The sequence below is a fragment of the Salminus brasiliensis genome, chromosome 8 (assembly GCF_030463535.1).
Source record: "Salminus brasiliensis chromosome 8, fSalBra1.hap2, whole genome shotgun sequence".
In the NCBI taxonomy this organism is placed as follows: domain Eukaryota; kingdom Metazoa; phylum Chordata; class Actinopteri; order Characiformes; family Bryconidae; genus Salminus; species Salminus brasiliensis.
In genome coordinates, this window is record NC_132885.1 from 40,144,037 (window position 1) to 40,171,462 (window position 27,426).

The 27,426-nt window shown below is 41.8% G+C and overlaps 1 protein-coding gene across 3 annotated transcripts; it reads right to left on the reverse strand.

The window, feature by feature from the left end:
• Positions 1-11,069: 11,069 nt before the first annotated feature.
• Positions 11,070-25,657, reverse strand: LOC140560740 (interferon-induced protein 44-like). Of its 3 annotated transcripts, XM_072685260.1 has the most exons (10): positions 25,556-25,657; positions 23,452-23,513; positions 20,424-20,456; positions 18,062-18,328; positions 17,201-17,231; positions 16,510-16,705; positions 16,099-16,242; positions 15,822-15,993; positions 13,632-13,732; positions 11,070-13,491 (listed from the first exon to the last, which is right to left on the reverse strand). In XM_072685260.1, exons 3-10 carry the CDS (start codon positions 20,446-20,448, stop codon positions 13,306-13,308), a joined length of 1,122 nt encoding a protein of 373 aa, XP_072541361.1. In that variant the 5' UTR covers positions 20,449-20,456; positions 23,452-23,513; positions 25,556-25,657; the 3' UTR covers positions 11,070-13,305. The 3 variants fall into 3 exon arrangements, with proteins under 3 accessions (XP_072541361.1, XP_072541360.1, XP_072541362.1); XM_072685259.1 differs by lacking the exon at positions 25,556-25,657 and having other exon boundaries at positions 23,452-23,661; XM_072685261.1 differs by lacking the exons at positions 23,452-23,513; positions 25,556-25,657 and adding an exon at positions 22,521-22,576.
• Between the last annotated feature and the right edge of the window lie 1,769 nt (positions 25,658-27,426).

Below are 27,426 nucleotides of genomic sequence, written 5' to 3' on the forward strand. Positions count from 1 at the left end.
TTATACTGTGTAATACTGAATTGAAGATATCAACAGCACATTTCAGAACATTTTTATACCAGAAGCAATGCGCCATGACAGCAAAGGGCAATGATTCTGGGAGTCGTTCTTCAGTTACTTGCAACAAACAGTAAAAATTGCTTTTGCTCTCCATGTGCTGCCAGAATACAAGGCCATATTGATAAAGCAGGGTTTTTTTGCAAGCAGCTTTGGTTGAAAATGCTCTTATGGGACAAAAAAGCAACGGAAAAACAGAAATTTTTAGTAATTGCAAGGATGTGCCCACTACTGTGGTCAGGATTCTACCATTACAGTGTTCATTGTGGTGTCATGGTGATCATTGTAGCCCTACCGCTACTATTAGACCACCGGCAAATGGAAAGGCCATTAATAATGGAGCAGTGGTTTCTAATGGCAGACCACTACGTACATGCGATTAAACATGACAAATAAAACAAGGACTATCGGGCAAATGGCCGATATCTCCATTTGGGAGAAAAAAAGGCTCTTTCCTGGCAGACGTGGGTGAGGTGGTGCCTGCTGGAAAAATATTGCGCCGACCACTACACCAGATCAACTCGTCTAGTTTTTTCAATCACTCCAGATCTTAAGGCAGCGAGCAGTCTAGACGTCCTGTGGTGCCACATCAGAGGCGGTGGAAGAAAATGTGGGATGGGAAGGTACCTGAGGAGGGGAAAAAAAAAAAAAAGTTGGGAAAAGTAGCAGAAGCAGCAGAGGACTGATTTCATCATCTCGTGTGCCCGTTGTAGACGTGCACAGTGTAGAGAATAGGGCTGGGTATGTGTTGCCAGGTTGCCAGACTTGTGTGTATGTGTGTATAAGTTTCAGGCCTCTTTTTGACTGACATGTCAGACTTATGCAAGATTGTGGCGATCTGCTCACCGGGGTAGGATTTGTGCTATTTTCCGACTATATTGACGAGAATCTAATCCAGATAGAGACCCATTTAATGAATCACTAAACCAACACTAAATAAAGGACACTATTTTAGCGATCTTTAGGCGAGCTGTCAAACAGGGGACAGCACAGCTTGATTTAGTGTGACTTTGCTATGGTAATGTTGGGAAAACTTCGCCTTTCTCAGATCAAAATGCTCAAAGGTCATATACAGAGTCTCTTAATTAATCATGGGTGTGTTGTTTCGAGCGTAACATGCAGTAATAAACCAATCAGCGTGTCTCTCGCCGCTCCCTTTAAGAGCCAGGTGCGGTCTAAATGACCTTGGTGGGTTGCTATTTCAGAGGTGTAAAGCATGGGGGGGTTACGAGCGTCGGGCTGCACACGCCTGTGTTGACAATTCACTGCCAAGATAGCAACGAATGTCTGACTGTTGACCACGTCATGTTTTCAGTCAGTGGCGCTCCTGTGTTTTCCATTGCCACATCAGCAATACGCCAGAAATTGACCTGAACACCCCTCATTTCTAGGCGGAAGGTGTGAAAATAGACTGTTGGGGGGTGTAAGATAGCAATGAGCATCGCCACTTGCCTCACGCAGGGTGTAGGGTAGGGTCCGAAGAGTCGGATCTAATGCAGCAACATGCAGAAACTGTAGTGGTTGATCCAGCATAGAGGTAACAGCGCTACCTTCCCCATTGCTGAGGAGGTTTCCGTTTCCCAGCTTGGTGAGCAGACCACTCTACACCAATAAGTGTCCTTGGGCGAGACACCTAACCCTACATTCTCAAATAAATATCAATTATAGTACATATATGTCATGTACACATTCATATCAGAATATTATGACCACCCCTGGTTTGGAAGGAACTCAACCCATTATCATTATCAGCTCCTTTTCCCATATAGGAGCTCTGCATCGTTTTAGAAGTCCAGACTGTATCCAGCTGTTTGAAGCACCCTGTTCTTCAATGGTCAGGACCCCTCAGGACTGACCACTACAGAACAGACTGGTAATATTTGATGAGTAGGTCCTTCTCAGCCCTGCAGTAACACTGACTGACATGGTGGTGATGGTGTGTTAGTAGTGTATGTTGTGCTGGTGGTACGAGTGGATGAGGTGCAGCAGTGCTGCTGGAGTGTTTTAACACCTTGGCGTCACTGCTGGACTGAGAATAGTCCACCATCCAGAAATACCCAGCCAACAGTGTTGGGTGGGTGGCATTGGGTAGTTATCATCCTGGGCGTCCTGTATTGAAACAGGGGTCAGTTTGATTGTAAAACTGCTGTGACACTTAATTAGCAGCACTAGCGTTCCACTTAACCTTTCCCTGTCTTTGCACTGAACTCTTCAGCCATTCCAGAATGGAGAAATAACACCCAAACTATTTAAAGCTTGAGCCCCAGTGGAAAGCCCTAACAACTCCTCTGCCCTGAGAGTGGAACCCACAGGCTTAATACCTCAGGAGGAAGTAGGATCGGCATGGGCGTGAGTCCAGAGGCCCGTGGACGTGCCAGTTCTCGCTGAATTCAAACGGACATCTGCAGGGCAGTTGAACCCAGACCTTGTGGAAGTACCCCTGCCAGAGCAAACGGAGGAGCTGGACAGGAACCAGGCGCAGCATGATTGCACAGATTGCAGAGATTAGCTCGGTTTTTAGTTAGTTAATTAGTATAATAACACCCCAAACAGTCAAAGATGTAAGAGCGGGATGAGCTCAGATGCTGACTTACACTTTCATATTTCAGTAGATACCATTTATTAGGCAGGGATGGATAATAAGCAGGCAAATGCCCATGCTAATTATGCTAATGTTATGCTAATGTGGCTCAACTCGTGTCAGTCATGAAATCTGACTTCTGAATTATACCATACAGCATCTTCCTATCTTCTTTCGGTCTTCACACCAAATCGAACCCCCCAAATCCCAGTAGGCTGGGAGGAATGGGCTGGACGTAGAAGACAGTATGAAAGAGAGACAGTGTTTTAGATGACAGTATCTTGGAGGTAATGAGGAATGAAATGATCTGACTCCGGGGTCAGAATAGATGGGATGCAGACGGATAATCAGAAAGCTTCCAAAGAGAGAAGAAGTAGCAGAGAGGGACTCTGAAGGCGGCCCGCCGGGACGGGTGTTTACGTGTCATCATGAGAAAAGCGAGCCCATTGTGCTTCAATCTTGAAAAAAACTGATGGTGCATGTAATGTTCTGCGATAAAATATTCATAATCCTACCAAAAATATTGTTTACAATAAATGTAAAAAGTGTAAAAATATGCTTATATTGTCTTTTTTTATTTCTTTTTTTGTTGTTGTTGGAATCAAAGGTTTTCCTGTTCTTATTCAAGTGATATGTTCTGTATTTGCTATTAATATTTTTATCAGTGTTATTAATGAAAAAAACTATATAGTTCTATTTTATTAAAAAGGTGCACTAGAATGGAAAAAAAAACTGCTTATCTTGGAATAGTCGAATACTGAATGTTCAGTAGATGGAATTGTCAAACCAAGAACCTCAAATACTGCTGTTCCTTCTTCTAAAGAACATCCAGCAGAACCAGAAAACAGAGCTGAAAAACAGGCCAATTCCAAAACCCCAAAATTATTACATCACAGTCTTGATTTGTTACATTTACCCCCCTCCAAAAAATGTACATAAACCCCACCCACTAGAGAAACCCTAGTCAAAGCATGTTGTCACCTCCAGACTTTGCTAGTTATGAGGAATACGGGGTGCTACAGGAACCAGGCCAGATCACAGCTTTGCCTGTGTCGGTGTCCACAGAAAAGGAGCTCCAATTCAAAATGCAGAACCTGGGGGGAGCACACAGGGATCTACGCTAGGCTAAAAGCTAATGCTAGCCAGTGCTAGCTTTTACCACCTCCTCTTTCCATTGTCCGCTCCCTCTGAAACAAGCTGGACTCCCTCAGCTGAAACAAGCTGGAGCTCAACTCACATCAGAAGGGAAAGACCGGCTTATTCTTTCTGCAGGTAAGACTGGAGAAAGCCAAAAACCAGGGAAGCGAGTGTGGAGGCAAGGCTGAAAGCTAACCGCCTACAATCTCTTCAGCTTGCTAACAACACGTGGCGCTGAGAGGACACAATGAGAGGACAGCAGCAGCACTATCCGGTAAGACTCAGGAATATGCTATATTGGGAGGGTTCTGTGAGCTGCTGCTGGTGTCATAAACCAGCCAATCAGAGCAGAGCTTATCATTGTTTTGTTTTTTTGTTTAGTTTTTTTGGTGTGCTTTGTTCTGTGGTGAAATAACAGGGTGGTAAATAGGCTTGTTAAGCAACATCTGAGCATTTCTTAGCCAAACCGAAGCCGCACACTTACTTTTTTTTTACGTCAAATGACATTTGCTACAAAATAGCTGCATAAACACGCAGGGCACTAGGGCGTTTAACCTCCCTCGCTAATAGCATAGCAGAATCAGTACTTATCAATAAACTGCCCTGCTGCTTCCCTCGCTCGCTCGCTCTCTCTGGGCCTCATATGCACGCAGTGCACGAGCCATTTATTCCACAAAACAAGCTGTGCCTTGTAAACACTTTGACAGATGCTGAGCTGAAAGACAGGAGCGGAGGGGTGAAAACAGAGAGGTGAAAAAGGGGGAGAAATGCATGAGCATCGATCTCGCTCGAAGGCACGTCTTGTCTCTTCAATAGAGCAATATTGATGCGCCGGAATTGCCTCTGAAGAGGGCTGTGCTTGTGTGGGCATGTGTTCTTTGTGTGGATGGAACAGGTATTAGAACACTAAATATATCATAGGAGGGAAACGGTGACATGCACACGCCCCCATACACACATTTATGTTAGTCCGAGTCTTCACCTTTATATTATAAAGGCTTTCAATGTTATTACGCTTGTTTTCTAGGAATGGTAGATATTGTGGAGTCTATAAAGCTGGAGAACATTAGACCAGAGGTTCTCACACTTGTTGAAGCCATGTTTTTCAGTGGCCTTATTTGCTAGAACTTTGAGACAGCTCATATCTAGGTCTGCCATCATATAGCGGGTTCTGCCATCAAAGAACCAGTTAAGCATCTGTTCTTTGGACCCTAGCTCTTTATGTTATTATGCTTGCTTTCTAGGAATGGTAGATATTGTGGAGTCTATAGACAGCTCATATCTTGGTCAGACGTCATATAGTCTACAATATATTCACTACAAACAACTCTTAATCTCTTGCTCTCTCCAGGGTCTATAGATGGCGCTTTTTCACACTTATTTTCTAGGAATGGTAGATATTGTGGAGTCTATAAAGCTGGGGAACATTAGACCAGAGGTTCTCACACTTCTTGCAGCCACCTTTTTAGTGGCCTTGTTTACTAGAACTTCGAGATAGCTTGTATCTTGGTCTGCCATCATATAGCGGGTTCTGCCATCAAAGAACCAGTTAAGCATCTGTTCTTTGGACCCTAGCTCTTAATGTTATTATGCTTGCTTTCTAGGAATGGTAGATATTGTGGAGTCTATAGACAGCTCATATCTTGGTCAGACGTCATATAGTCTACAATATATTCACTACAAACAACTCTTAATCTCTTGCTCTCTCCAGGGTCTATAGATGGTGCTTTTTCACACTTATTTTCTAGGAATGGTAAATATTGTGGAGTCTATAAAGCTGGGGAACATTAGACCAGAGGTTCTCACACTTCTTGCAGCCACCTTTTTAGTGGCCTTGTTTACTAGAACTTCGAGATAGCTTGTATCTTGGTCTGCCATCATATAGCGGGTTCTGCCATCAAAGAAACAATTAAGCATCTGTTCCTTGGACCCTGGCTTTAATGTTATTAAACTTGCTTTCTAGGAATGGTAGATATTCTGGAGTCTATAAAGCTGGGGTACATTAGACCAGGGGTTCTCACATTATTGCAACCACTTTTTCAGTGGCCTTGTTTGCTAGAACTTCGAGATAGCTCATATCTTGGTCAGGCGTCATATAGTCTACAAAAGGTTCACTACAAACAACTCTTCAACCATCAATGAACAAGTTAAGCATCTGTTTCTTGAGCCCAGAATGGTTCAGTGGAATCCAGAGGGTCATTAGTTCAAATCCCGGGCATGCTGGTAGCCATCAGTAGCCGGAGCCCTGAGAGAGCACATTTGGCCTTGCTCTCTCCAGGGTCTGTAGATGGTGCTTTCTCACACTTATTTTCTAGGAATAGTAGATATTGTGTCTACAAAGTCCATAAAGCTGGGGGTACATTAGAACAGGGGTTCTCACATTTGTTGCAGCCACTTTTTCAGTGACCTTGTTTGCTAGAACTTTGAAATAGCTCATATCTTGGTCTGCCATCATATAGCGGGTTCTGCCATCAAAAAACCAGTTAAGCATCTGTTCCTTGGACCTTTAATGTTATCACGCTTGCTTTCTAGGAATGGTAGATATTGTGGAGTCTATAAAGCTGAGGTACATTAGACCAGGGGTCCTCACACTTGTTGCAGTCACTTTTTCAGTGGTCCAGAGGAATCCAGAGGGTCGCTAGTTCGAATCCCAGTCATGCTGCTAGATGTCCGGAGCCGGAGTCCTGAGAGAGCACATTTGGCCTTGCTCTCTCCAGGGTCTGTAGATGGCGCTTTCTCCCCACAACACCCCAGTGCGATGCTGGCACGGGAGCTGGATACACAGCGCTTTCCTCAGAGCGCACTGGTTGCCTAGTTCAGAAAAAGAGGCGATGGCTAGCTGTGCATGTGTCCGACGAGGCGTTGCATGTGATGGGAGGATACGTATTTTTGGGGTAATTGTTGATCCAAACTGGGGAGAAAATGAATTTTTTTAACAATTTAAAAAATATATTTTTCAATATAAGTTTCAATAAGTTTCTTAGAGGTGATTTTTGTAATCGTGGAAAAATAATTCCAGTTACTAATAAACCCTTGTAGAACCAATTTTTAAAGAGTGTCCAGATTTATGTGTATAATGACATAATGGCATATTTGTTTGGGTAAAAAAACAAGCAAAAAAAAAAACAAAACATAGCACCCAATCCATCCTGGGATTTGAACCCACAACCATCTGATCGCTGGCTCACACCTGTTCTAATGGCCTACAGAGGTTCTTTATGTACAAGGAGGACCTCTTAAAGACAGTTCTTTATATAAACTTTTACAAATGGTTTCTACATACACAGTATGTCCAAATGTTTGTGGACACCCCTTTTAATTAATGCATGCAGCTACTTTAAGTTGCACCCATTGTGACGCAGAGGTGCAAATGCACATCCACACAGCTCCTCTAGTTCCTGCCAATCAAACAGGACAAATAAACATAAGTTTTGTCACCATGCCTAATAATGCCAGGCGTGGGCTAGAGGGGTATGAAGCCCCCCAGCATTGATCTGTGGAGCAGTGGAAGAACTGTGTTCTCTGGAATGATGGATGGTGGAGCTTCATCCAGTACTTTTGGGATGAGTTGGGGAGTTGGTTGAGGATGAGGTGGTGGGGGGGCGGTGATCATCATCCAACATCCTGACCTCACTAACACCCTTTTTGCTGAATGCAATCAAATCCTCACAGTAATGCTCCTCCAAAATCTGTTAGTAGAAAGCTTTCTTGTAATGTCTCCCTCTGCTGGCCACAGTGGGGAGCTTATGCACTAGTCATGAGTAAGGGCTAAGCTCCACCCCTTACCTGAGGCTCAGCTCCAAGCACACAGGTGCTATTCATTGAGGGACTGATTGGGATTGGACTGTTAAGAGAGCTCTTGCCGGGGTTGTTGTGACGCTACACACACTTGATGTGTTTGTGTTACTTGTTGTTAGCTTTGAACACTGTGCTTATTTTTTGCTTTTTGGATTACAGATTTGCCTCTGATGTACGTGATCATGTGCATGTGTTTAAGTTGTGTGTTAGCTAGGCCTGTTCGTTGTTGTGTTTCTGTTTGTTTCTTTTGTTAGTTTTAGCTCTTGATCTGTCCCCCAGTTTGTGTTTGTGTTTGTGTTACGTCCGCCTCCGCTTTCAAGCTTCACCTGCCGTAACAGTTCTTCCCTGGACAGCAGAGACAGTTGCTTCAACAAAAGCAGGATAAGCTTATGTTTAATATGTTTTATGTGACATTCATACACCCCCATACACACATTTATATTTTGTCCGAGTCTTAACCTTTTATATTATAAAGGCTTTCAATGTTTTGATGCTTGCTTTCTAGGAACGGTAGATATTGTGGAGTCTATAAAGACATTAGACCAGGGGTTCTTGTTGCATCTGTGTTTTTCATGGCCTTGTTTGCTAGAACTACGAGACAGCTCATATCTTGGTCTGCCGTCATATAGTGGGTTCTGCCATCAATAAACCAGTTAAGCCTCTGTTCCTTGGACCCTGGCTTTCAATGTTATTATGCTTGCTTTCTAGGAATGGTAGATATTGCGGAGTCTATAAAGCTGGGGATACATTAGACTAGGGGTTCTCACATGTTTTGCAGACACTTTTTCCATGGCCTTGTTTGCTAGAACTACGAGACAGCTCATTTCTTGGTTTTCCATTATATAGTGGGTTCTGCCATCAAAGAACCAGTTAAGCATCTGTTCCTTGGGCCCTGAGTGGTCCAGTGGAATCCAGAGGGTCGCAAGTTCGAATCCCAGTCGAATCCCTGCTAGACGTCGGTAGCTGGAGCCTTGAGAGAGCACATTTGGCCTTGCTCTCTCCAGGGTCTGTAGATGCTCACGTAGAACACACAGACTATAAACAGGGTTCCTTATGGAACCGAGCATGGTTCTTCTATGGCACCCTTATTTTTAATGAGTGTCGAGAGTTAAAGAACCCTACACATTTTAACTCTACTATGCTTTTCCTACAGTCTGACAGCTGACATGAAATTATAACGTGATGAGAACCTCGAACGTCTGGTCCGTCCATACCCTGCACATCGGTCCACAGACCTGCACACACAGACGCCTCTTGGCCATTTTTACTTTTTATTTATTTAGCTCCTTCATTGGCTATTGACCATCTTCAGGACCCAGGTGCCTTTAGTCAAGCATCTAAAAAAATATCCAGAGGCCTCTGGTCACTTGGGAGCTCCTGATATTTCCCTCGCTCTGCCAGGTCATCCGTGCCGTCCGTTCCAGTCTGCGAAAGATGCATCCGATTTGTAAAAAATGTCAGACATCAGCGCAAGTTCTGTCACCATTATCGACACTGGACCTATTACTGTGACCCAGCATAGGTCATGAGACCCCATCAGGCCCTACAGGCTTGTCCTCCACACTTTGTGTTGGGTGAATCATGCCTTTTAAGAAGTACGCATCCATCTTCAGCTCTATGACTGCAGCGGGTGTGGAGGATTAATGACATTGATTATGTGTCAGGGCTAACCTCTAAACTAGAGGAAGGACACAGAGAGCTAGAGGAACAAGAGAAGGAAAACAAAGGGATCAGCAGGCTATTAACACTGTTCATAAAATGTGCTCCTCTTCAATCGTCGGTGTCCATCACAGCTGATGGATTCCTGATGGCGACTTCCTCCCCTGCATTCGCAGCACGTCTCCTTGTGGTGTGGCTTCTTCCAAGGCTGCCTTGTTCTCGTCATCTTCTGAAAGCCTTGCAGTACCTCCAGGGGCAGGGGCACCAGGGGTCAGCTGAAGCTCTGAGTTCCTTCTGAGTGTCTTCCTGAGGCTGTGGTTCTCTGTGGACGTCTGACACTGATCAGGGTTGGGCCTCCAGGCATTGCTGACCATATTGCATGATGTTGCCTCAGGGCAACAGATTTATTCTCTTCACTTTAGACTGTGATATGGTGGCTAATGAATGATGATGAAAAGGTTAGATGATAAAAGGGAAAGGTTGGAGTTTAGTGGTCACACAAATACTTTACAAATACTTCAGAAGTGGACTAAAACACTGCAGGGAACCTTTTCAGGGTCATATCAGGGTCTATTGCTACCAGTCTGTGAAAAACTCATGCCACTCTGTCCTGTCACCCAACAGGACATGGCTGTCACACGAGTGGACATTTCCAGATGCGTAATCGCACTAGTCCTTGATTTGTCCCCCAACTCACAGATCGCCTAGTCTGGGTACACTGTGTTATGGCTTCATTACTTTTACACACCTGTAAAAATATCACCATTCACATTTACCACACCACAGTACTCGGCCATTGGTCCCAATTTGTATAGTGATAGCAATAATAGCAGTATTTGCAGACAGTCACACCAGTGGCCAAGTATCAGAATATCAGTATATTTAAAGTATTGAATAAATAAATAAATAAATAAATAAATAATAATATAAATAATACATACATATATATATATATATATATATATATATATATGTATAAAATTATTATGTATTTGTAATAATTCTTTATATTTTATTTAATTATATTTATTTACAAATGTCTCTTATATACAGTTTTAAGTACTGATATTCTGACATTGGTCCATTTAATAAAATAAATACATAAAATAATTCAAGGAATACATACAATTCATTTCAAATAAAAATACTTTATTTATAAGACCAACACCCAAATACATTTATGTATTTAATGTGGAAATACACAGCATTCTGCAGCTAACCCAGTAAAGGCTTCACTGGGTGTTCTCTATCTATACATAACCCGTATCTCACACTGGCCCCGTCAACTCAACCAGAGAACCCTTTTATAGTCAGATACTCTCCAACCATTACAAATAATGCTGTCACTAATGTAGACCCTTCACCCTTCCCGTATAGGTTGGTCCTTATTCATGAGCTTGTTTTTTTATATGTAACGTATGTAGTGCTTCTCCACAAAAGCTCAGCGAGCAGGTCGTGGTATGGAATTTCTTAGATTGCACTTTTGCACATGCTGCACATACACCTGCACAAGTTTTTCACAAGGTGTTTTTTCAGCCATACTCCAAATAATGACCACAGCTTTTACATCTATTTAAGTATTCTACTTTACAGTGTTTGGCTACTACTCACCACCAGTAAATACTATAGTATTGTAAGTATTATTGTTACACCAAGACCAACGCATTGACCTAAAATGACTAAATCAAATACTTAATAAAACACTGAACACATTTTTGCCAAAAATAAAGCCTGTGCGTCACTACTTACTACTACTTTCCATTTCAAGGAATTTTTAGAGTATTAATATTAGAAATATTAATAGTATTTTATGAATGTCAAACATTTTTTCTGTTAAACTTTGCAAAACAAATTGAAATTTAGCAAGAAATTATTTTTTTGTGAAAAAATAAAAAATAATCACAATTTGTCATTTGTCACATGACAGCAACATGGCAGCGAGTGGTACTAATGTTATGGCTGATTGTTGTATGTATGATATATATATATATACATATACTTAAATACATTAAAATGTCAAATACTGAAAACCATTACCCAAGTAACTCAATGTAACCCAAAATGTAAACAAACAAAAACATAACCTGCGGCCTTTTGCCGCCGCAAATTCGGGAATTCCTCAAAGTATTTTCAGCACCAAACATTAAAACATTTGATGGGACAAACTTAATGCGCAAAATCATGACCATTCGTTTGCAGTTTGCTCAGAAAGGAGAAGGAAACACAGCAGTCGTTTGCTATAAATACGCCATCACAGGATAATCCACCTTCATTTCAATGGTGGGGCGGCCATCTTTGTTTACGTTGCGTTAGAAATCCAATTCTACACCAGACTCCAACCACAGTGACGATAAAATACAGTGAATAGTGTAAGAAGTTCCGTTAGAGGGAATCAAAAAATTGCTAGTGCTAACTACTGTTGTGCTATGCTATGCTAACCTAACTGTCCAACAAGCTATTTAATGTTATTTAGAGCAGAGCTAGCTAGCTAGCTAGCTTTCCAACACAACACTAAAAGATCAGAAGGCTGTGGGACACCATGTCCAAAGAAGAAGTGGACACTGATCAGAAAGGATGTAGCGGCTGGATATGCTAATACAATTGCCCAACACTTTGATGTTATTTAGAGCTAATTACAGCAGAGCTAACTGTCTTTCCAATCATCATTGAACTTCCAAAGAAGAAGAGGACCAGCGTCTATGATTGAAGACACTAACTACCTCTGTGGACACTGATGAAGTATCTAGCGGCTAGCTATGCTAACCCAACATTCCAACAGGCTATTTAATGTTATTTAGAGCTGTTTAGAGCAGAGCTAGCTAGCTAGCTTTCCAGCACAACACTAAAAGATCGGAGTGCTGCGGGACACCATGTCCAAAGAAGAAGAGGACCTGCGTTTGTGGTTGAAGACGCTAACTGCTGCTATGGACACTATTCATAAGTGTTTAGAGCAGAGCTAATTAGCTAGCACTAACACTAAAAGATCGGAGTTCTGTGGGACACCATGTCCAAAGAAGAAGACCTGCTATGATTTAGGACGCTAACTACCTCTGTGGACACTGATAAAGTATCTAGCGGCTAGCTATGCTAACCCAAAAATAGAGGTGTTTAGAGAAGAGCTAATTAGCTAGCACTAACACTAAAAGATCGGAGTTCTGTGGGACACCATGTCCAAAGAAGAAGACCTGCTATGATTTAGGACGCTAACTACCTCTGTGGACACTGATAAAGTATCTAGCGGCTAGCTATGCTAACCCAAAAATAGAGGTGTTTAGAGAAGAGCTAATTAGCTAGCACTAACACTAAAAGATCTGAGTTCTGTGGGACACCATGTCCAAAGAAGAAGACCTGCTATGGGACGCTAACTACCTCTGTGGACACTGATAAAGTATCTAGCGGCTAGCTATTCTAACCCAAAAATAGAGGTGTTTAGAGAAGAGCTTCCAAACTTGCAAAGAATAAGATGGCCAGCGTCTCCAGTTAAAGGCGCTTACACCCAAAACATCCGTACGTCTGCACTTTTCATTTTATGGAGGGGAAACCAACACCAGAACATCTTTATCCAGAAAGAAATGTCTCGGTTATGAAGCTCAGTTGAAGCTCTGGAAGCGTAGGGTGCTTGTGAGGCTCTAAGCTAACTAGATTACCTCATAGGCTACCGCTTTACCTGATAGCCTCACAAGCACCCGACATGTCCAGAGCTTCACCGGGCGTTTAGGTGGATGTTTTAGTCAGTTAGGTGGATGTTTAGGGACTTCTATAGAAGTCTCACAGCAGTCCGATCTTTTTACGTTGTGTTGGAGAGCTAGCTAGTTAGCTCTGCTCTAAACAGCGCTACACAACATTATATAGCCTGTAGTAATGGGTTAGCATAGCTAGCTACGTTATGATCAGTGTCCTCAGCAGTAGCCAACTTCAAACCCTCTAATAGGAAATGACCAGAAATTCCAACACAAAGGTCAAGTACACAAACTTTTGAAAGTGGGCGTGGCTAAATAAGGTGGAACACTACATATGACATTTGACACATGTGACTCTAATTGACTCCTGGGTCATTCTTTGCCCCTAACAGATCACTGTGTGTATGCTTGGCTGTCGGACAATCTGACCACATAGTCATTAGCCCAGTTTACTATCTGCATTAGGGCGTCCAGCATCAGGCAGTTTATGTCTGTCTTGATTCCAGTCTCCTCATGGTAGTTCTGCACGGGGAAGATGCAGTTTGCTGGGATACCCAGAGTGTTACTACACTCATTAATCTGTTTAAACAAAGACACACTCCGTCAATAATGCTAATAATTATGTAATAATAATAATAATAATAATGCTAATAATAATGTTAAGGCCGAGAATGTCTCTATAAATGCATGCACAAGCCAAGGCTAGCTAATGTACTCACTTTCTCCCTGATCTTCTTGCTCTTGTAGACATTGCGCAGATTGTCTTTGGTCAGTTGGCACGTCCGATCTATTCTTGTGAGGAAAACCACTTGAGGGATATCTGTAGGACAGACACACATGGTAAAATTTGAAGTTGAACTATCCATGTTATCATGCTACACCCAATGTTGCTAATGGTGGAGTAATGGATCACAGATAACAGTGTAGGGTTACTTTTTACAGTAGTACAGTAATGCCCTCAGTCTGGATGCAGCTGAGCAGCTGTCCGTCACGTGAACGGAGCATTAGGGGGCCAGAAGGTAACACAGACATCTGCAGCTCTATCACTCTGGTGAGTGAATGAAGAGCAGAGTTGTATTAGTGTGAGGAGTAGGAGTCTGGTATGGACTCGGAACCACCAATTCTATCGTTAACTTTTAGTGTGGAACGGAATGAAAGAAAAAAAACTGAGAGCGAGACAGAGCCAGTCATCGTGTCTAAATAAGAGTCACTAACGCAAACGAACCAGCAGACAGTGTCAAAATAAGAGTCACTTATTCAAACGAACAGACTGTCGAAATAAGTCACTGATTCAAAATGAACAGTGTCCACAAGTCACTAATGCAAACAGACCATGTCAAAATAAAAGACACTAATGCAAACAAACAGACTGCCAAAATAAGTGTCGCTAATACAAACAAACAAACAGATCATGTCAAAATAGGAGATACCATGTCAAAATAAGTCACTAATACAAACGACCAAACAGACCACATCAAAATAAGTCAGTTATACCAATGAACAAACAAACTATGTCAACATAAGTCACTAATACAAACAAACAGACCATGTCAAAATAAGTCAGTTATACCAACAAACAGACCACGTCAAAATAAGTCAGTTATACCAACGAACAAACAAACCATGTCAAAATAAGTCACTAATACAAACGAACAAACAGACCATGTCAAAATAAGTCATTAATACAAACGAACAAACAAACTATGTCAAAATAAAAGTCACTAATACAAATGAACAAACAGACTACATCAAAATAAGTCAGTTATACCAACGAACAAACAAACCATGTCAACATAAAAGTCACTAATACAAACAAACAAATAGACCATGTCAAAATAAGTCAGTTATGCTAACAAACAAACTATGTCAAAATAAAAGTCACTAATACAAACTATAAAAGTCACTAATACAAACGAACAAACTGACCACATCAAAATAAGTCAGTTATACCAACAAACAGACCACGTCAAAATAAGTCAGTTATACCAACGAACAAACTATGTCAAAATAAGTCACTAATACAAACGAACAAACAGACCATGTCAAAATAAGTCATTAATACAAACGAACAAACAAACTATGTCAAAATAAAAGTCACTAATACAAATGAACAAACAGACCACATCAAAATAAGTCAGTTATACCAACGAACAAACAAACCATGTCAACATAAAAGTCACTAATACAAACAAACAAATAGACCATGTCAAAATAAGTCAGTTATGCTAACAAACAAACTATGTCAAAATAAAAGTCACTAATACAAACTATAAAAGTCACTAATACAAACGAACAAACTGACCACATCAAAATAAGTCAGTTATACCAACAAACTATGTCAAAATAAAGGTCACTCATACAAACGAACAAATAGACCACGTCAAAATAAGTCATCAATACAAACGAACAAACAGACCACGTCAAAATAAGTCAGTTATACCAACAAACAAACAAACCATGTCAAAATAAAGGTCACTAATACAAACTATAAAAGTCACTAATACAAACGAACAAACAGACCACGTCAAAATAAGTCAGTTATACCAACAAACTATGTCAAAATAAAAGTCACTAATACAAACTAACAAACAGACCACATCAAAATAAGTCAGTTATACCAACAAACAAACAAACCATGTCAAAATAAAGGTCACTAATACAAACGAACAAACAGACCACGTCAAAATAAGTCTCTAATACAAACAATCCAGTAACACAATATACTCTCAAACTGAAAGCTAAAATGACTGTCTCAGACTTTGTCTCTGAGACCAATGTCAAATGACACATGACAGATTTGTCTCTGTTTTTACCTTTCGGTAAATAAAAACATCAAAACAGAAATATAAAACTGAGCGGACACACTGTTTCTGACCTATACTGAGTCCAAGTCCAATGAGCTGACTTACTCATCCTGCTTGCTGCTTTTCTGACATCCTTCATTTTTAGGATGAAGTCATGTTCCATCATTGTAAGCTTGTCTGCTGGGATGACATTCACCAGGCAGTGCATCTTGTCTTTTATCCTGGGATTTCTGAGATAATATTGGTTGCCGTCAGAGATTGGGATTGTAGAGTTGAACTGAAATTACAATAGAGTATATAAGTAAAATAAGAAATGGCAAAACCACTTTAACAAAATCAGCAGTTTTTAAGATATTGTGTCTGTGTCAGTTTTACACCCTACCGTGTAGCCATCTTTGACGTGTCCTTTTAAAGCACTGATGATGTCATTACTGGACACCCCTTTTTGGAGCTCTTTCTCCAAACCCATGATGTCACTGAAGGCGAAAGGGAATGACCCATTTTTTGCCATTGAGTAAGTATCAAACTGAAAGAAAAAAAGTGCAGAAATTTCATTTCTATAGATTGCATTTTTGTAGTTTTGAAGAGTGTGGTAACTGGGTAAGCCGTCACTCCCATTATACCTCCAAAACTAAACTTTCACTTTGTGTTCCTGTCCAAAAGTAGCCAAAGTCAATAATTAGTACAATAGTTAGCTGGTTCTCTTAAAATCCAAAATGTCTAAAGAATTCACAGCCGTTTAAGCAGCCTGCAGCTTCTTAATGGAGTATTACAGTATTCGGGCTATACTCACGTGGAGGGTTTGACTCGTAGTAGATTCTGCTGCAGCCAGACAGTTGACGTACTGATGCCCTTCGAAAATGGTTTTGATGGTGTTTATGATGCTGGATTTCCCCGCCCCGACTGGCCCGAACAGAAGGAAGCGGAGCTCTGTGACTTCAGAGTTACCAATAGTGAAGGCCCTCAGTGTGTCGACCATTGGATCTTGGCTTAAAGAAAAAAGAGATGAGAGACAAGTTAAGCTTAGTCTAGTGTTGTAGATCAAACTGGCAAATAGCATGCTCTGATCCGTTTACTTTCACAGACAACTCTTAATAAAGTTTATTTGATTTTAATATAAATATTGTTTAAAATTCTTTAAACGTCATTTCAAAGTAAATTCAAAACTTCATTTTCATCAAAAACAGTTTGTTTTCAAATCAATCAAATATGTGTTGATTTGACATGGAATCAATGCATTTACTATAATTTTGATATTTAGTAATTGTATTATTTTGGAGATTAAATGTGTGGATATTTTTATTTATTTATTTGTTCATTTATGTATTTATTTCTCCCAGAAGAAGACATCTGTAATTCTTTTGTTTTGTCATTTTTGTTGAATTAATTGCTTATTAACTGCAAGCTTAAATATGTTAATAAATAAATAAATACAAAATTGCTATATTATATGACATGATATTAAAAGTTGATATTGGACTTACATCCATTTGGCAATCCTCCATTCTTTGACCTCTGTAAGAAATTCATGATGGGATTAGTAAACACTGTTAGAGAACTGAAAATAATACATTTGCAGTATAAACGTTAACATCATGTCCAACAGAATGTTTCTACCAACTTTCTTAGGCTATGTTTGACAATATTTCCAAAATCCATTAGATTTAGCTAGACAGCTTCTGTTCTGTGGCATGAGCATTTCCATTTCTCTGCTGATCTTTGTTTATTGGTAAAGATCCAATAATAAGTCCTCCATAACTCTGTAAATAATTTTCTGGCATTAAGGGCGTGTTCACACTCGGCAAGTTTGGTTTTTGATGTCATCATGTCAGTCATTGACAGTAGGTGGGACAGTAGGTGGAACCAGTGTCACCAGGCAGTTTCTCTGGGCCTTCTAGAAGTGAAGTTATGAAAAAAGTAAATTTTGGGTGGAGCCCCTCCTCCCTAATCTAACGTCCTATAAATTCCATCTCTACCTTGTTCACGCATCTATGCCAAGTCTGCGCAACCCTCCACCACCCTGTCACCTGCGCTTTAACCCTGTCCCATCACAAACGTTTCCACAGTATGGGAGCTAGAAGCAATTAGCATTAGTATGCCTTGAACTAAACACCTCTATAATAGTCAAGGTTCACCACTGCCTAAAATACTGCCAACTATCAACATTTACAGCTATTAGTGAACTTCAGGTTGGGACAAGTTGGGTATTGTTGCACTTGAATTTAGCCTGGGTTGATGGAATGGACACTATCGCCACACAGGCCTTCAGAGTTTCTATATTAAACACATTGGTAGTAACACCTCTGTGAATTTCCTAGTTACTGAAGTTCAGAGTTCTTACATACCAACAGTGACCATGGCAGAGCATGAGGTGCTACCCAACTTGTTCTGCAGATGTATGGTGTAGATCCCTTCGTCTGCTTCCTGAGCATCTGTGATTTCCAAGTAAAACGTTGTGCCAGTTTTATTAATTGTGTGTTTGCCGTCCACACAATACAACTTCTGTCCGTCTTTCTTCCATGTTACGAGAACTCCGTCTGTGTTTGCCTCACAGCGAAGTAAAATTTGTTCTCCGGCCTTCACTTTTTTATCAGCCAAATTAGCAGAAAACTCTTTTGGAAACAGACAAAAGAGATGAGAGAGATTAGAAACAGACAGTCATCCAACAGGGAATGAAATCTTCATGAAATTCCAGGTAACAGAGCTGGCCTGAACCTGTCGCAAATTTAATGGTGCATTCATGAGTTCTGAGTGGGAACTGGGGAGGTTCTGACCTCCAAGTGGGGAAAATCTCACTTGGAAAGTCCAGGTTCCCAGGAGCTCAAAATCTATGAGTTGCTATTCTATGGAATTGTGGCAACAAGGTGCCAGTCATAGAATAATAACTAATAAGAGGTTAATAGCATGTTTCCATGCTAGGCTAAAAGCTAACCGTAGCCTAGCAGCATTTCATGCTATTAACATGCTATTAGTTATTTTGCTATGTCTGCTAACACTTCAGTAAGATTCGTATCGGTAATAATAGCAATGGCCATCATCAGCCAACATGCTCATGTGGGGCTCATGTGGGTGGAACCTGGCCTAGGTGAGTTCCAGGTGGGCATGTGGGCTCTGAGTGGGTTTGCACCTGCATTGCTACTGGGACCCAGTTGGGATTTCCAAAAGGGGTCCCATTGTTACTGTGAGCAGGCAGCGTGTACTATCAGCCACCAGCAGGGGGCCTGGCCAGCAAAGTATGAAAGCTGGTGGAGCTGGAGCAAAGAACTTCAAGCCCCAGAATCCCCAGAGGTAATTAACGCTGACCAGACCCACCTGTGTGGCACGGTATAAATACACCTAGCCAAACACAATATCAAGTCGCACCTTTGCAGAGGGGCGAATGGTAATAGTGGGTCTAAGCTGTGAGAAGTGAAGAAAATCTGAAGTTAAAAGAAGAGTTCAAGTTGTGAACAGTGAAGAAAAGCTGAAGTTTAAAAAAGAAGAGAGTTGTGAACAGTGAAGAAAAGCTGAAGTTTAAAAAGAGAAGAGTTTGAGTTGTGAACAGTGAAGAAAAGCTGAAGTTAAAAAGAAAAGAGTTTGAGTTGTGAACAGTGAAGAAAAGCTGAAGTTTAAAAAGAGAAGAGTTTGAGTTGTGAACAGTGAAGAAAAGCTGAAGTTTAAAAAAGTAAAGTCGTTTGTTGTAAGCAGTGGCTACATACATTGAGTTGAGTTGTCCTTTGTTTGAGGAAACACCACTTTCTTTTTTTGTTGTCCTGCCCTTTTTCTATATTGCTTATAAACAGTGTTTATACTGCCACCTCTCACAGCTGTGGTGGTGCAGTGGAAGTGCACTGGGCTCCCATTACCATTACAAAAATCCCACCAAGCACACACACCATAAAATAACCCCCCCCCCCCCCAAAAAGGGGTAGTGTTTCACCCCTCTTGGTGGTCACCAACCCTGGTGGTACCAACATGGAACCTGAGCACAAAACACTCTGGTTCCCAGTTGGGATACCATACAGGTTACACATGAGCATGTTATCTAGGTCTACAATTTCCACATAAGAATTTAAGTTGATGGCAGAAAATTCTAAACTGGACAATTCCAAGCTCCTAGTTGTTAAGTGTGGCATAAGAGCTTCAGTAAACATCACTGGAACTTTGACTGGAATTGAGACAGATGAGTCAGTCAGATGAGATAAATAAATAAATAGCAGCAAACACTTGAGATAGAGAGGTTTGGAAGAGAAAGAGTCAAGGTCATGCAGAAGATCTAATCCCCACTATGGGTTATGGTTGTTGAATGGCTCTTCATCTTCCAAAGGCCCTGAAAATACTGTCAGGATATGTGGCACCATAGTTGCCGGGAGACTTTACATCAAAATCTGTCTTCCTCTGCCTGGGAGGCCAATACTGGGTCATGTTATCCTTCAGCAAAGTCGATAATCCGAAGCCTAGCTCCAAATGCACACATACATTGATTCACTGACAACAGAATCAAACCATCTGTCCTGTCTCCTGACCTTTTGTAATTAGCCGAAGACTCGAATCAGGCATGATGGACCACAGGAAATGCAAGGATGTGTGTAGATTTGACCTTTTGCATAAGCTAACTCAGGAGTTACTGTACAATTAATGATGTTTGTACTGTAATTTCACTGTAAACTGGAAGTAGTCAGATATTAGGATGCTTAATTAAATTTCTTTATGCAAAATGAAACTTACCTGGCTTGATTTGAGAAGCTCCCATGTTTGAATCTACGGAAACGAAGACAGAAATGATATGGTAAACTGGATATGTCCAAACTGGCTGCAACCCTTACCACCCTGGTCCCTTACCCACCTCAGAGCTAGATATTATCACATATAAATATATGGTTATCCCAAAGTGTAATTTTAGTGTAATAACTTTCAGTGAGGGGTCTGAACTCACTCAAAGCCAGTCTGAACTGAGGAAGTGTTGAAGAGACTGGAAATATTGCAGGTTTCGCAAAGAAACCAGCATTCTTTTCTGAAACCAAGGGTATCAAATCAGAGTTCGGCCCAGTGTGCTGCAGTAACAGCCTCTACTCTTCCGAAAAGACTTTACACTAGATGTTGGAACATTGCTGTGAGGACATATTTGCAGTTACCCATGCGAGCATCAGTGATGCCAAGTACTGATGGTAGATGATTATCAGTTCTGATAATCTCTCTACTTGAACTCCTACCAAAGGTACTGGATGGAACTTAATCATGGCACAGGGTGCAGCTCCACAGCCCAAGGGCTCTGTACACCTCTAGACAACACTTGGCTTTGGGCCGTGTACATGACAATATCCCATTCTACTGACCGTGCTTTTCCATAGAGGTTGTAAAGTAATGTGTAAAATAGTAAAATACCCACATTTACTAATTAGAATGGGCATCTGGATACTTTTGGTGTATTTGTGGTTAGTACCAGTAGAGGGCGATGTCGATGAGGCACTGTTACCCAAAGGATCTTCAGTTTCCAGAACCCCTAGGGGTAATCAGTGCTAACCCGACATACCTGGTTTGTTTTTTTTTGTGCTAACTGTCCTTAGTCAGGGCTACGCCATCTTGGTGTCTTCTTTGTTTGGGTTTCCCGCCTTTTTCCAGCCTTTATTTCATGGGGTGCTTTTCCACTCGTTACCTGTGCTTGCTGGTGGCTTAGTGGTAGTGGGAGAGTGACCTTCATTGTCAGTATTGCTGGATAAAATCTGGCTAGGAGCAACTTTCACCCACAGTCACATCACATTCCTACATCGCTTAAGACCCGTCCTGACAGGTTTTCCTCTCTGCACTTGGGACACTCCCTGACCATCCCATAAAACAAAAAAAACGAGAATGTCAGGTCTGGAGGTGAAACCGGTTTGGTCCATGGTTTAATCCAGTTTTCCAGACCTTAAATAACCGCAAATCTAGCTAGGCTAGCATGTAGATTAGCGGGTGTTAGTTGCTGTACCACCAGTACAGCAGTTTACTTTAAGACGTTGGGCTTTATCCATATCCACGAAACCAACCCAACATTATGTCCACACAATTAAGAGTCTTTAACCTAAAGCTGGCTCCCAGAAACCTGACGTGACTAAGTAGAATGTGTCAAGTATTGCTGAGGTCAATCCCTGTCTACTTATCTTAGTGTTCAGTACAACATCCACACCATTTAAGGTGGAAGGAAAATTGGGGCCTGCCACAATCCAGGCTCGGAAAGTGCTAATACACAAAAATGCTAACTACATATTGTTCACATATTTACATATTTAGTTTAAACTGAAATTCAAAGTGTCTCCAAGGTCTAGAATGTCAGGTTTGAACGTACACAATATGTCCAAATGTTTGTGGACACCCCTTCTAATGAATGCATTCAGCTTTTTCAAATTCCACTCATTGCAGATACAGATGTGCACATGCGCGCACACACACAAACAGCTTGTCTGGTGATCATCCAACATTGTTTGTTCACTGAATGCAATCAAATCCTCACAGCTATGCTCCTCCGAAATCTAACACCTTCGCCCCTGGACAGTGGAGATGGTTACTCCATTTTTTTTTTTTTTTTTTTAAAGCACGATAAGCTCATTTTAATACCCTTGATTTTAGAAGAAACAATGAATGGTGTCCCAATACTTTTGTCCATTTAGTGTATAACAGGTTTGGCCAATGGTCTGGTTTTCCAAACCTAGAGTAACTGGTAATCTAGCTAAGCAGTTGTCAGTTACCACCAGCATTGCAGTTAACCTTAGGGTTTTAGCTCTAATCCATGTCCAAAACCGACCCGAGACCCTGGGTTTAAGACTAAAGCTTAAACTCCCAGCTTACCTTGATATGATGTGTGCAGGTGATGCTGAGATCAGTGTGTCTGCTGCTCAGTGTCTGCAGCTTGCTCTGTCTCTATATTTATAGACTCCTGTTACTTTCACTTTCAGCTATGAGCTGAGTATAAGGGGAGGGGTAAAAAAATAGGATTTGGAGAATTCTGGAAGGTCAGTGTTGAGTATGTTTGTAAGATAAAGTTCAGAAAGGGCAACTAGTCACAAACTAGTGCCAGCACCAGAGAGGGCGCTGATGGGGGGCTATGCATACTTTGCAATTACCAAAGTGACCTGAGTGAAATACATCAGTGAGAAATCGTGCCAAGCCCACATCCCTTGGCTACTGTTGCTCAGCCTGGAGAGATCTCAAGACTTTTTTTTTTTTTGCTAGCCAGATTTGGTTAAGCTAATTTAGCCCCAAACCCTGGATTTTTATTGGCTCAAGATGCAATGAGGGCTGGATGTAGCGAATTACATCTATAATAGAAGGTAACTGAATAGTTGGTTCTCAAAGTCAATGTGCCACAAGTCACAAGTGCTCAAGCTTTCTGGATGCCTCCAATCAGCAGTGGTGAGAACCTACTGTAGTCCAAGGAGGGTTGGACCACGCCCCGTCTACAGGGGGTCTGGAACCCAATGCTCATTAATGCTCCAGGCTGACGAAGGCTACCTTTTTGGAGGCCGAACCAACGCTTAAAATCTTTATCTTTCATCTTTTATCTTATTGTGCTTATGTCAAACAAAACAAGAATGTAGGGTCTGGAGGCAAAACAGGTTTGGTCCATGTTTTGGTCTGGTTTTCCAGACCTAGCATAACCATAAATCTGACTAGATTAGCATGTAGATTAGCAGTTGTTAGTTGCCACCAGCACAGCAGTTTACTTTACGATGTTAGGCTTGATCCATATCCAAATCTGACTTCCAGAAGCCTGACTTACCTTAGTGGAATGTGCGAAGTGTTGCTGAGGTTGAGCTTCTGAGAACTCTGAGAGGTTAATTCCTGTTTGTAAGACAGAGTTCAGAAAGTTAAACTGGTTACAAATTTGTAATAGTGCCAGGGAAGCATAAGAAATGGTGCTACAAGGGTTGACAAAGTCTTTTGTTTGCTAGACAGACTTCATAAAGCTAATTTACCCCAAAATATAGAATTATTGATGGCTTCACAAGACAATAAGAGCTAAATGAAGCGAATAAAAAGAGTTATTTATTATCACATGACATCGGTGCAGGTCAAAGTCAGGGATCTATGTTTGGATGTAACTAAACAGTTGGTTCTTGTAGTCGATGTGTTGGATGTGGGAGCACCTTTTGTGCTTCAAGGTGAAGACCTGAGCCACCTTGCCAAGGGCCAGACGACTGGGTCAGAGCATCTCAGAAGTGCCAAAGCTTGCTAGATGCCCCCAATCAGCAGTGGTGAGAACCTACTGTAGTCCAAGGAGGGCTAGACCTCGACCTGACTACAGGGGGTCTGGAACCCAAGGCTCATCAATACATGAATGCAATGAATGGACAGTGCAGCGCACCCTACTGCATTTGGGGTCATGTCACCGAAGACTATAAGGATGCCCGTGCTGACCCCTGTATATTATTGTAAATAGCTACTTTAGACATGTGACCAATGCATTGGTCATAGCCATAGGTGTCTTGATGGCTTCCTAAACTAGTTTCCATCCTGCACGGCCAATGGGTTTCTGAGGACGGCCTGCTGTAGATAGATTTACACATGTGCCATATACCTTCCATTCCTTAATGATGGATTTAACTGAACTCCAGGGGATGTTCAGTCACAGAATTGGAATTGGATCCATCCCCTGACATTCATATCCCTTTCCTAACACTCTTCAGTAAGATTTTCTCAGAGTTGTGTGGAGTGTTCTTTGGTCTTCATGGTATATTTGTAGGCAGGAATCCTGATTAACCAGTGACTGGACCTTCCAGACAGGTGTCTTTACAGTCACTTCAGACTCTTTCACTGCACCCAGGTGACCTCCATTTCACAATTTGAGAGAATACTAGCACCAATTGCCTGGACCTCCATTGAATTAGGCCTGTCACTTTAAGGGGGGATATGGAATACAGATATGTGCACCTTTACCTTGATCAGTAAAAAAATTGTATTTCTGGTCCAGCGTACTAATGCACTGTCACTATGAACATAGGGTTGCAGGTTCGAATCACGGTCATGCTGCTAGGCATGGGTTGCCGAGACCCCATAAGAGCACAATTGGCCTTGCTCTCTCTTCAGGGTGGGTAGATGGCGTTCCCCCACCTTATTGCTGTGCATCTGCGGGCTGGTGCGTCTAAGCTGAGTATGCGGCGCTTTCCTCCAGGCACGTTGGTTGCCCGGTGATGTTGCATTGGTGGCAGTTTGAAAAATGGGGGCATTTTGAGGGCATTGCGTTTGATGCGTTTGATGGTGGGGGTTGGGCACGGGTTGGGTACTTACCGGTCCAGATTGGAGAGCAAATGGGAAATTCCATGTATAAAAAAATACAGGGGGGAACATCCAAGGGGGTGAATACTCCCTATAGGCACTGTACATGGCAGATGAGCTACAGTCTCTAACTGTACCTAACATGGTAGGTTTTTGCTCAAGTGGACCAAACATTTGAATTGTTGGGTTAACTGTGAGGGTTGTCTATGAAATACTTTTCTTTATGCTATTATAGCAAATGAATACCCAAGAGCCGAGGCCAGTTCTGCGTATACTATATTGCAGCATGCTGCAGTATAATGACATCACCCATGTGAAATTGAAACTGAAAGTGTTTCTTAGCTCCTAGACTAGGATGCCATCCTTGCTGCATCATTACCTATTGTCCTAAGTGTCAGCTTTTGGAGTATAGCAGGGGTTAGCCAAGGGCATCACATTCCCAGACCTAGATTAAGCCTGAATCTAGACTAATCAAACTTGTCAACAGTCAGTTACCACTGGTATTTCAATCAACTCTCAGATTAGGCTTAATCCATCTCCAAGAAAATAAAAGCTTATGTGTGCTCCGGTCCTTTCAGCTAAAGCTACCTCCCTGCAGTCTCACTTACCTTTAGAAGCCGGCTGGAGTGTTGCAGAGGTCTGTGTGTCCTGCAGCTCAGTGGCTGCAGCTCGCTCTGTCTCCTCTATTTATAGCCTCAGTCTGCTTTCACTTTCAGTTCCATGCTGAATGTCTCTATGAGCTCTGGTCACTTGCTATGTCCAGTAACAGTTTGAGGGCTGTTATTTGGTGAGATATAGCATGAGCATAGCTTTGAATGTTCTAATTAGCATCTTGTGCATCCAAACATCATGGAGACGTGTCATGGACTGTTGGACAGTACCAGCACCTGAGTAGCTGGAGGATTCACTACCAGCTGACAAAGTTTTGTGTGTCTGGGACTTTCCAGAGTTTCCTCTGGCTGATTCATAACTGTAATAAGAATAATAGAAACCCTTACAATTATAACTGGATTTTCACACTGCTTTTTGGAACCCTAAAAATTGATGCCTTTAAAGTGGAGAAGACTATAAAATCCCTTAGTTCCTAATGTGACTGAACTGGTGGAGGTCTGAAGGACCAAGAAAACTTACCAAGAGAACTGCTCACAGAACTGCCCTCTGCATCCTCACCATGAAATTCAGCATCAGAATTTCTGAGAGTAGGGTTTGTGCCCATTACTTTACACAGTTCTACCAGAAGACCCTCGAGAAAGGAGTGAGAAATTGTACATTTTCTCTTGACAATTAATGAGATGGAACAAGTTAGAACTGTTGATTTCGGTCTTTGGCGTAGGCCCCGTCGTCAGACCAGGTCTTGCACCATCAGGACTCTCGCAGATAATATTGCAGGACACAGCAACAACAGCTGCAGTGATCCACTGTGGTGATCGCCACTGTGATCAAGCTGCCAGTGCCCAGAAGCCTTGATCTGTCACAGCGATATGGGCCTAATTTAACCTGGTCTACAAGATCCGGCAGCAGTGATCCTCGTGCAACTGTCCAGCTGCTGCTACAGTGATCCGAGCCAGATTCGCTTTGCATAACATGGCTTTGCTTTGTATGGCTTTGCTTTGTATGGCTTTGCTTTGCATGGCTTTGCATATCTTTGCATGGCTTTGCTTGCATCTGGTCTTATATACATTATGGAAGAGCTCTGTGGTATTTGAGCATGGCCTTTGTTCAGTTAAAGAAAACGAAATGTTCTAGGAACCGCCACCAGTTGTTTAGTAGTAGTAGTTTCATAAATGGTAGATGTCCATTTACCAATCAGCTTGATTGACAAGACGGGAAGCCTAGTTTTACAGCTGTAGATGCAGCACCTATCTGGCCCCAAGTAACATTCTGGTGACAAGGTGTATCTTGATATGATGACTTCTTCCCATCTCTTGGTAGTCATTGGAGGGCCATTGGTAAAAATTTAAAGGGGTGCACAGGGAGAAGTGGTGTAGAATGTAAGACCTTTAACTACGAATGTGTACAAAAAGGACAAAGAGCATGATGACCAAGTCTGGATATATTAATTGGGATGCCGTTTAGATTGCTTTGGAGATTGGAATAACAGTGTGGATAACATTGTATGTAGCATCATTGTAGACCTTCGGTATGACTAAAAGACTAATACTTGGATGCGAAAGCACCCGAACACAAGAAACCATAAAGCCAGAGTCTCCAGCAGTGCACTAAGCTCTAGTTATTAGGTTGAGGTTAAGATTAGGGTTAGGACCAGGGTTAAGGTTAGGTGTTGGTTTAGGGTTAGAGCCAGGGTTATGGCTAGGTTTTAGGGAAGGCTAGGTTAGGTTTTGACATTCTTGTATTGTTTCTGCTGAAAGTTCTTGTCGCTGGGTAACTCTGATTCCACTGAAACAACAACGGCCAAATCCTGGAAGACAAGCTTTTGCAGAGCGCCCAAGTGTGCAGACTCAACCAGCCTCAGCCTAGC

Bases quoted from the DNA above. Each gene is read 5' to 3' on its own strand.
- LOC140560740 (XM_072685260.1), bottom strand. From the start codon at position 20,448: ATGGGAGCTTCTCAAATCAAGCCAG. The intron at 17,232-18,061 runs GTATGTAAGAAC...AATTTCTTACAG, and splicing joins CTCTGCCATGGTCACTGTTG to AGGTCAAAGAATGGAGGATT. The intron at 16,706-17,200 runs GTAAGTCCAATA...TTTTTCTTTAAG, and splicing joins TGGAGGATTGCCAAATGGAT to CCAAGATCCAATGGTCGACA.